Source organism: Erpetoichthys calabaricus, chromosome 11 (assembly GCF_900747795.2).
Source record: "Erpetoichthys calabaricus chromosome 11, fErpCal1.3, whole genome shotgun sequence".
In the NCBI taxonomy this organism is placed as follows: domain Eukaryota; kingdom Metazoa; phylum Chordata; class Cladistia; order Polypteriformes; family Polypteridae; genus Erpetoichthys; species Erpetoichthys calabaricus.
In genome coordinates this window covers 124253164-124266309 of record NC_041404.2, presented here as the reverse complement: position 1 = coordinate 124266309, position 13146 = coordinate 124253164, and the positions used below count along the sequence as shown (strand labels likewise).

The 13146-nt window shown below is 35.2% G+C and overlaps 1 protein-coding gene across 2 annotated transcripts in view; it reads left to right on the top strand.

The window, feature by feature from the left end:
- rhot2 (ras homolog family member T2) overlaps positions 1-13146 on the top strand; it is a 69817-nt gene extending 56671 nt beyond the window's left edge. The window contains exons 15-19 of one of the 2 annotated variants that reach the window (XM_051934026.1): positions 67-197; positions 323-403; positions 6151-6273; positions 7434-7660; positions 9079-13146. In XM_051934026.1, coding sequence (XP_051789986.1) covers positions 67-197; positions 323-403; positions 6151-6273; positions 7434-7660; positions 9079-9196 — 680 coding nt within the window. In that variant the 3' untranslated portion in view covers positions 9197-13146. The remainder of the gene's footprint in view (positions 1-66; positions 198-322; positions 404-6150; positions 6274-7433; positions 7661-9078) is intronic. The other variant, XM_051934027.1, reaches the window with a different exon arrangement.

Below are 13146 nucleotides of genomic sequence, written 5' to 3'. Positions count from 1 at the left end.
TTCATTTTGTTGAAAACCTTTGTGAGTCCTTAGGAATGAAGATTGTATTTTTTGTTTTGCCTCCAGTGACTCAGAACAAGTTGGAGGATCTGGAGAAGAAACAAACCCAGAGGAATGTGTTTCTCTGCAAGGTGATAGGACCTCGAGGTACAGGCAAATCATCTTTTTTGCAGGCTTTCCTTGGAAAGAGCCTTTCAGTAAGTGCTGCTTACTGTTCATAACTAGCTGAGAGAAACAGTTTGCTTTAAGTATGTTGTAATTAAAGAGCCAACTCCTCCTCCAATAATTCCTTGATCTTGTTTTTCTTTTTTTGTGCTTACAGAAACAGAAGAGTTCCACCGGTCTACTATCCTACTACACTATCAATACAGTTCATGTTAACAACCAGGAAAAGTATTTAATTGTAAGTTAGTTGTTGAAAACGAGTGATCAGCAGTCTATTGGATGAATTGCTAAGGTTTCCTTTGTAAATGTTTCTGGGCACTTAATTTCATGCAGTTTACCCAAGTATAATATGTTGCCACTTGCAGACCACACCACGGTCTTCATTTTTGATTTAAAAATATAACATATTGTCTTAGATGGCATCAGTGTACCTTTTCTTGACTTTTGCTGGCTGTTATGTTTTTTGTTGCACAGAATGCCCATCTGATAATTTCTTGTATGCTGAACATCGATACATGTTGAGTACAGCTTTTTCATGTGCTTGATGACATTGGTTGAAAATGCCTGGTGATTACAATGTTACCAGGGCTTTGTTCGAGAATTATAACAGCACAGATTCCATATACAGAGGAACAGTCATGCAAGCTGTAAACTTTTATAATTGGTTTCGGGAACCTTAGCCTAGTTCCATCTAATTTTTGGTGCTAGTGGAATAGCAACATAAGATTCTCTCTAGTCATTTTATAGGTCACTTCTCTTGAGTACTCTGTGCCTATAGTTTAATTCAGTCTAACTGGACTCCCAGTCGTCTATCAGTTCAATCAGTTGAATTATGTTTGGGCCAGTGCACAATTGACCAGTTTTCATTGTTTTATATTAACTTAATAAGATTTGCTATTGTTAAGTGTCCCTATGAAAGTAGGAACTGTTGATTCAGAGACTAGGATGGCCTGCCTCCTGTCCAGTGTCATTTCCCACCTTGCACTCACCTCCACCAAGATTGGCTCTGGCTTCCTAAGACCATGAATCAGCTTAAACAAGGTTTAGAATGTATGTATGTATGCATATTCTATATATTTGTAACTGTTTTTCCTTATGTAAAGTAGTGATTGATATAAAAATGGATACCTGGACATATTATCCTTTGTTACATAGACACTTAAGTTTTATACTACAAAAAAATGTATTTTTTAACCAGATATTTTTGACTAAATACCTTAAGAATGACAGAACTCTGATGAGTTTGAATGTGAGCTTTGTGATGTCCCCTTGCCCAGGGTAATTTCTGAATTTTCCCTGGCCCTCATTATATTAAATGGTTTAAGAAACCTCAAAGATATTAAAGTAAACAAGTATTTGTACTTTACCATACTGAAATTGTGTGGGTTTTTTTTTTTTTAACCAGTATTGGAATAATAGGATGAGAATGATTTTAGGGTGGTCCAAACAGTGCAAATCACATTGAATAGTTATGAGCTTGGCTAGGAATAGTTGTAAACTTTGAACTAAATTTGGAGATGAAAGTGAATAACAAGAACTCCAGAGGGCTGGTTTAATTTTATATGCACTTTCTACATTTGTGCAAAGCACTGCTCACAGCTTTTTTGTCTCACACCATTTGCCTACCCCTTTTAGGATTTGTGACATTTGAAGGGTAGATTGGAATTTCACTGCACACCAGTTGATGTTGCTAAACAAATCTCTATACTGCTGAGTTCATACATATTTCTCTACACTGACACAAGAGGTGGGCACAGATAAGAACATAATGCTTTTGTATGAAGCTGATGTTTCATGGAATGTGTGAAGCACTGACATTTTCAATTTTTTATGTATATGTTTCTAAATAATAAACAAACATTTTATGTTATTACTGGCAATGTAGAGGCAGATTCAGTATAATGTTATGTCATAACTTTATTTCAAGCTTAATTTCTTCATTTTCTATATCTCTAATCTACAGTGTGCTTTAGCATGTGATTTAGCCATCATTCTACTTGTAGTTATCTAGTTTATTATATATTTGAAAAAAGTGCACAATTTAGAAAATACATTTTAAAGAAAATAATGCATCGCCTTTTAACAGGTATTTTTTGTTGGACCTGCTGAGGATAACTCTTTCAAATATTTAGTGAATATATGTTAAACTGGCAGAGATTATGTTGCTGTGGAAAATAAGACGATGTTAACAAAAGATAATCACAAGTCTGCAGCAAAATAATTTTTGGCAAACTAGAAAAGAGCAATATATGTTTTACTAATGCTAGGAGTTATGTTGGCTTTATAAATACCAGCATATGCCTATTCCAAGAACTTTAAAATCACTGTTTATAAAATGTGTCAAATTGTGTGCTAATGTACATCTTTACTGAGTATTAAATGTACAGTGCCATGCCACAAACTATGTGAACATTCGTTTCATCTCCTGGAGCACTTCATGCAAATAGGTACAGCAGTCTGGCAAGAATGGTGTAAAAACAGAAAATATGCACTCTGTAGTATTTGCTTATTTGTCCTGTTGATTAAGGATTTACTCAGAAAACATTTTGGCATTACATAGAATACCTAGTAAATGTTTGAAATTTTAATCGTTTCCTACTTTGGAGCTCCAATTCTGGCATTATATTGATTTTCTTCACAATGCCTAATTTCACACATTGGTAACTTATACACTGGACGGGTAGACAACTGATGAACCTGACATACTCAAGATTACATGGGAAAAGAAAATGGATATTGTTTTTGGCATCTGTCACCACATTTGTAAGAGATACAATATTCTTTTAGTTTACTGGCAACCTGACTGCTTATGCTACAGGACTCTATGATGTTATAACCCCAAATCAGAAAAAATTGGGATGATATGGAAAAATGCAAATTAAAAAAAAACAAAAAACACAGTGATTCTAAATTAACTTTTATTTAATTGCAGACAGTATGAGTCCAAGATATTACATGTTTTGTCTGGTCAGCTTCATTTTATTTGTTAACATACAGTACATCCATTCCTGCATTTCAGGCCTACAACACATTCCATAAAAAGTTTGGACAGTAAAGCATTAACCACTTTGTAATGTCACCATTCCTTCTCACAACGCTTTAAAGACATTTTGATACTGAGGATACCAAGTGAAGAAGCATTTCAGGTGTTTTTTTGTCCCATTCTTCCTGCAAACATGTCTTAAGGTGTGCAACAGTACAGTGTTGTCGTTGCAGACAAGCCAGTCCAGTATCTGTACCCTCTTCCTCCACAGCCATGTCTCTGTAATGGGTGTAGAATGTGGTTTTACATTGTCTTTTTGAAAAATGCATGGATATCTCTGGAAAAGATGTTGTCTTGATGGCAGCATATGTTGCTCTAAAATCTCAATGTACTTCTCTGTATTAATGCTGCCATCACAGGTGTTTAAGTTACCTTTGCCATGGGCACTGTCAAATGAAATGAAGTTGACCAGACAAAGTATGAAATATCTTGGGTTTATACTGCCTGCAAGGAAATAAAAAGTCAAAATAAATTTAAGTATTACTGTTTTTTTTGTTTGTTTGTTTGTTATTGTTTGTTTTGTTTTGTTTTTTTTTTGCATTTTCCATACCGTCCCAACTTTTTCCGATTTGGGGTCGTACATATAGTTAATAACCTGATCTAAATCTTTATGAATTTTTTCAGTGTTGTATCCCTATAATTTAACTGGATAGTCTGGTGGTGATTTAGAGTACTGTTGGTGTCTCGCAAATCTGGCATCTTGGAAGTTCAGTCCTACTGTATTGTCTTGTCAATGTGCATGGTCTTTGTTTGTCTGCAAAGTTTATTCTCCTAGATGTCCAAAGTTCCTCCCATATCCATAAAGGTATTATTTTTAGGTGGATTGGTGATTCCAAAATGGTCCTGTGTGCATAAATTAGTGTAAGTGTGAATGTGTGTCTGGGAGTTGACCCTGCAATGGATTGTTACACCACTACAGAGCTGCTTCCCACCCCCAAACACACACATTACAGGTGAAAGGCACTTCAGATTATGCAGGTTTAAGAATGTTATGTTAGATTCATTAAAAATCTGGGAAGTGATAAAGATAATAGTCCTTTCCTCTGCATTTGTTGCAGTAGTATGTGTTTTACTTCCCATGAGCCTCAAACGTTAATGTTACAGAGTGAACTGCAGCTCTAATGTAGAATGGCTTTCTTTAAAGCATGGAGTACACCACAAGGGAGATTTTGCTCATGACTGAACTAAAGACTTTCATTTTGAGAGGGCCTGAAAATAGTTGCATGAGGAATGTGTAAAGCACAATAAAAAAGTTAATTTGTTCCAGTTAAAATGAGTAATTCTACATTTGCATCAAATTCTGCAATATTGGTTTATGCTATCCTTGTAATGAAGTGTTAAACTGCATATATGTTTGCTAGTTGGATCTTACAAGTTATTACAAGGAGTGTTTGGTACTGTTTTGTTACTGTAACATTGGTTACCAAATATGTACATGTATCATTTTAAAATTTTATACCCCCTTGCATATGTAGTCAATCTGTGTTCAGTTTATATATATTCAGCAGTGGCTATATGTTTTTTATGCATAATGTGAAAAACAGAACAAAATGGAGAATGAGTTTAATTTTGGGGTTTTATGTCAGGCAAAAGTGGTGTTATAATGTTTGTGTACATTTGAATTTTCAGCACTAAGCTGTCATAAATTTTGAACTTGTTTTAATGTTTGGCCGAAATTGCAAAAATTGTTTTGTCTCTAGACTCATGGGTCCTACTTCATTCTTGACTTTCAGGAGAATTCTTTAAAGTGACTAGGAACACTGCTGTAGACTCAAGTATTGGCTCTGCATAGATTCTTCTAAGTTGAGTAATGAAGGATTGAAGCCTCAGTCATATTCATTTAGGGCAAATACTATAACACCTTCCTTAAAAAAATTATACTATTGACCTATTTTATATTTACTGGAGTGCAGTCAACATTTATAATTGATACTGGACTTTCTAGAACTCATCTTGTGTCTGTATCATGGCATGCTGTTTCAGATTTTAATGACAATATCAGATGAGTCTACATGTGGTAGCCAGTTTTTGCCAACATCTATTTTATTATTTGTCTACTGAAACTTAATACCACACCATCTCTGTCACAGGTATAATGGTGATGCTTTTTGAAATTTATCCACAGAATTCTTTATTCATTAAAGTTGTGACTAAGAAACACAGAAATTGTGTTAATTCATATTTACATGTGTTTTTAATAAGAAGTGCATGTAAACTGCAGTGCACATATTGCCACCATGCAAATTTTTACATTTCCATTGTATAAATCTCTTGAGTATTGTGTCTCAATGAGACACATGACAAGGTATGATATTCTGGCACAGGTCTGAACTTTTTTGTGGTCCTAAATAATTTTGTGTGTTTTATTATTTATCTAGTAAAATATAACATGATTTTTTCTGGGCGGCACGGTGGCGCAGTGGGTAGCGCTGCTGCCTCGCAGTTGGGAGATCTGGGGACCTGGGTTCGATTCCCGGGTCCTCCCTGCGTGGAGTTTGCATGTTCTCCCCGTGTCTGCGTGGGTTTCCTCCGGGCGCTCCGGTTTCCTCCCACAGTCCAAAGACATGCAGGTTAGGTGGATTGGCGATTCTAAATTGGCCCTAGTGTGTGCTTGGTGTGTGGGTGTGTTTGTGTGTGTCCTGCGGTGGGTTGGCACCCTGCCCGGGATTGTTTCCTGCCTTGTGCCCTGTGTTGGCTGGGATTGGCTCCAGCAGACCCCCGTGACCCTGTGTTTGGATTCAGCGGGTTGGAAAATGGATGGATGGATGATTTTTTCTTTACACTTTTCTATTTTATCTTGTAAAATTTTGTAAAAGACACCAGTACAGGGGTAAACTCTCAGTAAATTACAGCGAAAGCTCATATAGTACAATCTGATCTTACCTCCTTCATTCTAATTATTATGATGGCAACATTTCATTTCCCTCTTTTTTTTCCTTCAGCTTTACGAAGTAGATGTTGACACAGAATTTTTAAAAACTTCTGACGCAGCTTGTGATGTTGCCTGTCTCATGTATGATGTTAGTGATCCAAAATCTTTCAACTATTGTGCGAGTATCTATAAGGTGAGTGCAATATTACAGATTGACTAGTAAAAGAGGCAGATAAAGTCCTGTGCTGAATTACTTTTTCCAATCACTGTGCACTTTCCTTATTAGAAATATTGTGCTACAGAAGAAGGTTGCACAAATTTAGTATTTTGTCATTTGTATAAAATTTCATGGTGTGCTGATTTTATCAAAAAAAAATGTCTTGTGTATTTCCCTCTAATCTTGTACATAGATTTTACTAGGTGCGTTTGCATATAATGCACGATGCACCTATTGTGAAGACTATGTCCATCTGTCTGTCTGTCCCCATAAAACAACTCTCAGCCGCCCATGGACCAGTTTTATCAGATTATGTTATCAACCTGCAGCTAAATGGTGTTTGAATTAATTAATAATACTGGAAAAGTGTAACTGCCTTAACAGATAGGACACAGTTAGAAATGGACAGTGCCATCAAGAGTTGTGAGGCATCAGTGATTTAAGCCCCTGATCTTTCAGTCCCAGATATACAAGAACAATCATGGAAAGCCTCTGATCTTCTTGCCCATCGTATACCATTCATATTCCCATTATACAATAAATCATTTCCTTTCCAAGTTCTTACTTATGTAAACATTTTTAACAAATTGTTGTGTCTTAACTAATATTAATAGCTAGATGGGGAACTTATTTCAGTTCCTTTTCTCTTTTCATAGAGTATAATTTATACTTGTTTTATGCTTGTATTGGTTATTTTGAATTAATGGATATTTTTCAGTTGCAAATTTTTGGATACTACTCTATTGGTTATACTTTCAAAACTGTTATGTTTAATAAAATTAAACAATAATTGGTCACAGACCCTCCACCACTAACACACATCAAAGGATGCCATTTGATTGTCACTTGAATTGCAGTCTGCTGTGTATGAAAGGTATTAAGCCAATTTATACTCCGTTTTTAACTCCATTGTAAAGTGCTGTTAAAAAGCTTGTATTTGATGTTGTCTGCTAAAACATGTAATTGTATTCTGTTATTGTTATTACTTTTTAATATGACTTATTGTTGCAAAACTATTTAATAATCAAAAATGTGGATCACACTAAGATGTCTTAGTATTGCATTTACTATATGAATAGTTTAGCCATACACATTCCTTTCTTTTTCTTTACTATCCTGTACCTCGCACTCAGCAGAATGTTGTAATAATTTCTCCCCAGCAACACTATATGGAAAGTGGGATTCCATGTGTTTTTGTAGCTTCCAAATCAGATTTAACCGAACAGAAGCAGCAACATGGACTTTCCCCTTCTGAATTCTGCTACAAACACCGTCTGCCTCCTCCACTTGCCTTCTCCTGCTCAGGACCTGAGATGCCTAGTACTGTTATTTACTCCAAGTTAGCACTGGCTGCAATGTTTCCGTAAGTGTTGCTTTGATTTGTGTATTATAAGGATGTGATATATTAGTAGGAAAAAAGTGTAACCTGTTTAATCAGTAATGCAGCAGACTGAGCACAGAATGATTTGCTTGCTTAGTGATTCCCTTTGCCGTCTTCTGGGTCTGTTTGTTAAACTCTGCTATATACTAAGCATGCATATGCATTATGCCACCCCACACTTGATTCCAGTTGAGATGTTTATACAATTGTTATATAGTAATGACACAGAATGCAAAAATAATAAATACGTAGACAGCTGTATTTTCAAAATAAAATTTGTTTTAATTTGTATTCTAAGGATAAGTGCCTAAGACACCAGAAACGTTAAGATTATAATAAATAGGAGACTGTTAGACTAACATTTATAATAAAATTATAATTAGATTACCAAGTAAAATTTGAAGTTCTGTTTTAATATCCATTAGTCTAGATCAGTGGTTCTCAAGTTTAGTCCTGGGGGGCTCCCTGCAGCTCCAGAGTTTTCATTGCTTTTAATTGAACTCCCGCCATAATTAAGCAAGCTGTTATTTTCCCATTTCAATGTTTTAGTGTCAATCAAAAAATGATACATTTTAAATGGAATGCAGCAACCTTTAATATATATTATAGTAGGATAGTGTTTTTTACCTTGGATTTAAAGATTTACATTATCATCTTGATTTCATTACATTTTTTCAGGTGTTATGGTTAGTTAATCCATTTTCCATTAATGACTGTTTTAGTGGATCTGACACTGAAGTAACTGAACCCTTTCAATATTCAGTGTTATTTGCCCCTGTGTTTCTTCTGCTCCTTGTTAATTGTCATTATGCTAGGATAAAATTAAGGGAGCAAAACCCACAGTACAAACGTAAACTAATAGGAAAACAATAAGAGATTCAAGCATTTAAAATAATTGCAAAAATACAAAATGTGTAAGTTTTGTATAAAGGCAAATCTGACACTAGTGTGATTTTTCAGAAAGAAGTATAAAATAAACAAAAGAAAAAGATCAGCTAATTAAACAATGACATCAATTATAGAGTAAATGACTCACTAACTGACTGAAACAAAAACCTGCAGCCACAGGTGGGCCCCAGGGTTGACTTATTAAACACTGTCCAGAACACATAGAAGAAATAGGTATATGTTACAAAATGTACATTTATTAACATTAAGATGTAGTCTTAATACAATAAATTTGGTCTAATTGTGTGTGAACTTTAGAATGATTTTTTTTTTAATGTGGATGTATTACAATGAACTCTGCAAGTGATAGATGTGCTGTTATTTGAATTTATTATTATAAAATGTGGCAGGTAATCATTTTTATTACTTAGAAGCAATGATTTTTTCATAATTTTATTTTAGATACTCCTCCTATAAACGGTGATTAGTTTTTGTAATTTATTTTCTAACAGGCACCTCAATGGCTCTGAACTCACTGCATCATCTTTCTGGCTACGAGTTACACTAGGGGCAGCTGTAGTGACATTATTGGGCTTCACATTCTACCGGGCATTCATCAAGCAAAAATAAAAAAAAAAAACAAGGAGTTTTCTGAAGTATGCCACAGGATGATCTTCAGGAGGAACTCACTTCATGGTTTAAATTTCCTGAGATCATAGAAGATTTGACCCAAAAGATGCCACATTATTGGAGCAAGAGATCCTACCTTACTAATTCAGAATGGGTAAAAATTAAATGCCAAAAAATCCACTACGCAGTTTATCCTGAATGAAAGGTCAAGAGGACAATATGGTGGTAGCAATAAAAAAAAATAATGTAAAATTACATATTCTTTATGAATTCAAGCTAAAACAATGAGAAATAGCACAATGGATTTAGTCAGGAATGTGAACATTGCAATTATGTAATATTTAGAATCTATTTGAAAGATGGTAGAACCAAAAGATAAAAATGTAGTAGTCCCAGCAAGAACATAGTATATGATATGGTACTTTCAACCTTACTGTGATTCAGAGGTATTGATTTTTATATTGGGAGAAGTAGTGTGTGTGTGTGTGTATATATATATATAATATAAACATACACACAAACACAATGACATAGACAGTCGCATGGTGACAGGACTCGCAGAGACAGTTTGGTATGACAGCAGAGGAGTTTAAACAAAGCAGAAGTTCAAATTCATTTCTACAGTGTGAATGAGAAATGTTCTTTGTTAGTCTGCTGTTTTTGGCTTGTTTCAGTGGCATCTAAGATTGTTGCTCTCCATTATTCCAGGCCATGTAAGGCTTTCATTTTCTTAGCACTTTTACATACTCTCAGGATTTTACAACAATCAATTTCAACAGTCACATTTTCCCACAGATACAGATATGTTTTGTTTTGAGAGGTCCAGTGTTTGTTCAAACACTTATGAGTTTGCAGTATCTGTTAATTGCAATTACTATACATAAAAATGTGTGTTTGATTTTAATCGCAGGATATAAGAAAGTGGAAGACAGTGCTGGCAGAGGATAGGAATCCCAGAATCATGTAAAAACTGACAGCAGTAAAGCAAATTTTATTTTTTAGAAGCATTTAAGTTGTTCTAGGGAAGGTGAAGCCCATCCACAGCCTTCCCACAGTTTTTAGTGAAATTTCTCAGGAAGAGGTGCCTTGAGAAGATATCAGTTTTACACTAAGCAGTTTGCAGATTATCCAGTCATTTTCTGCACTTCCTGTGTTTTTGAGGGTTGTGATGGAGTCAAACCGAGCAGAGTAGATTAAACCCTTTTTTTATCAGCCTCTAGCATATCATATTTTTCACCATTGTTTATTTTCAGTGAGATTCACTTGAACCTGGAGATATCTTGTGACATACTAACTTAACTGCAAGGCCACCAAATGCTTTCTCTTAATTCAGAAAAGGGTAGAAATAGTCTAAGGAGGCAGTCTGGAAAGAAATCTGTTTTATGCCACTTATACCTGTTAATCCTATTATTACTCGTACAAAGCCCAAGTGTCAATACAACAGGTGCATGCTAATACAGTGCCCTAAGAAGAGTTGCCACTGCCTTAATCCACTGGTCTGTTTCATCATTTGTGGCCCAGACTCTGGTGTATTTTAATTCATCCATTAGGCATAAGTATTAAACCTTCAAATGAACACAACAGCGCATTCTTTTCTGGGAAGGAACCATAGTGTTGCAATTTTACTTTAGGATGGCATAGGCTTGGCAAAGAGTCTTGTTCTTGTGGGCTTTTTAAGATACTGTAAGACTAAGCTGGAGTTGCTCCTTTCTTATATGCCCTCTTACTGATGGATTTTGCAAAATTTTTACCTTTACATGATCATAGTGGGATCATTATAATTACACTAAGTAGAATTTACTGACCATGTACAAAGTATTGAAATTGATATGGTATTTTTCTAAACTGAATATCTTGGTCTTTTTGTACAATCTATGCACCTTTCTTCTGGTTTAGCGATTTGCTCAGGATCACACAGTGATTCTGTGGTGGAATTTTAATCTTCCACTTTGTGATTTCATGTCTAGCTTCTTAGCTGCTAGGCCACAATATATTCAGCATGATGAATGCTTTATTATACCTAATCCTTTAAATTAATGCCATTTTCATTTTAATGGCTAGAGAGCACTTTGGGATTGCCATGTCATTAGTTCAGTCAGAAATAAACGTGTTTTAGTAAAGACTGAACTGTTCTTGATTGCTGTATACTTGAAGCTGGCATGCCTTTGCCTGCTCAGTCATACTTAAATGTCAACTTACGTCTCACATCCAACACCCAGCTACGTAAAGACGTTGAAATAATAAGCAGAATCAGATACTGCCCTGTATTATCAGGGCCGGAATTTTTTTGTATTATTCTGATATGATGTGCAATGATTGGCCTCATGTTTAATTCTTGCGCTAGCTGTGAACAGAAACCTAGTGACAGTTTGCTATATGCCAAATTATTGAATATGGCAAAATGCTGTACTGTGTGTATACATTTCAGTTTACCGAATGATGTAAATTTTAAAGTCACACAATAAAAGTGCCTGGAACACTACAGTATGTAGGTATGCATTTATAGATTGGAAGAATAAGTCTAGAAGCTCCAGAAAACGACAGCTTTCTGTTTCTGATATTCTGTTTTGCTAGTTATTGTTTATATGACTAAACATTTTTGCCAATATAAAATGTTAATTTTGTTGACTGCATATACCAGGCTTTTTAAATAGTACTTTCATAGTAAGGTGCTTCATATGAACAGTTTCACAAAATGTAGAGATGTGTGCTCCCAGCGGTCTACCTCAAGTATTTCTTAACAATGCACATCAACAACATCAGTGTGTAAGCCTCTATGGCAGGTTTGTCCAGTTGTATTGCTGTGGCTGCAGACTTTCACTCCAACCAAATTCTTGATATTTTTTCCTTCTTAATTGAGTTTGTATAGTCAGATGGCACACTCTGGATCTTTGTCCTCTCTCCCAGAAGTTAATAGTAGTACTACTTTTATATTTCTTAAATCCTATTGAAGTGTTTAGTACATAGGAATCAGATAAGAATATTTTTTGCCAAATGATAAAATACTTGCTTGTTAAAAATTGATGACTGTGATTTTTATAAGTTAGCAATGATGCAGATATAATTTAGTCAGCAGCAAACCAGCTAACATAGTACCATTTTCATCTGTGTCTTTAAGTAGCTTTTAGAGTAAAATTTGAAGGAAAACATTGAGGGTTTCTGTTTCTCTTCTATCCTCGAATCATTTTGATGTTTTGTTTGTTTCTCTGTACAAAACTGAAATAGACATTAGAAGGAATTTCTGACACAAAAAAATGGTAAAAAGATCAAAGAGCTAAGTAAAGTGCATGTGCTTTTAACCACAACCAAACTGAGTTCTAATTAAGAAATTTATGAGTGCAAAGACTGCAGCCATACAGGACCCTTCTTTATGGACATATGCAGCTGTGAGAGATGGGGAAGAAGGCGTCCCCATTACTACCATAAGCTGTGCCACAAGACCAAGGGGAATGTCGATGTGTGACATGGTTTCTTCCATGTTCCATCATGAAGCTACTTTTATCAAGGGGAGCACAAAAGCTACCTAGCAGGGCAAGCTGCACTTTCATTTGACTTAATGTGTTAAACCTACCTACTGTAGGGCAAGACATATCCACATCAAAGCCAAGATATCAATGTGCATTTCTGATTATCATGTGTGTTTATGTGCGAGTGGCCCTCAGAAGCTCGTGTGTGTGATATACAGCAGCTACAGTATCTTCAATATATGCTGAATAGCTTGAGGTTGTGTGTTTTTTAATTCCCTGCTTCTATAAACAGCTCCATGTTAGACTTAATGTTGCCTTCTTTTTTTTGTATAACTGAAATGTACTTGAGGAGTAGCTTTTACTGTCACAAAGTATCTCTTACAAGAGGAATAGTGTGTGTAATGAATAGCAAGTTCAGAAGCCATAATATTTTAAAGACATTTTTTTCTAAAGAAATAAACTGACTCGTTTTATCATGTGTTT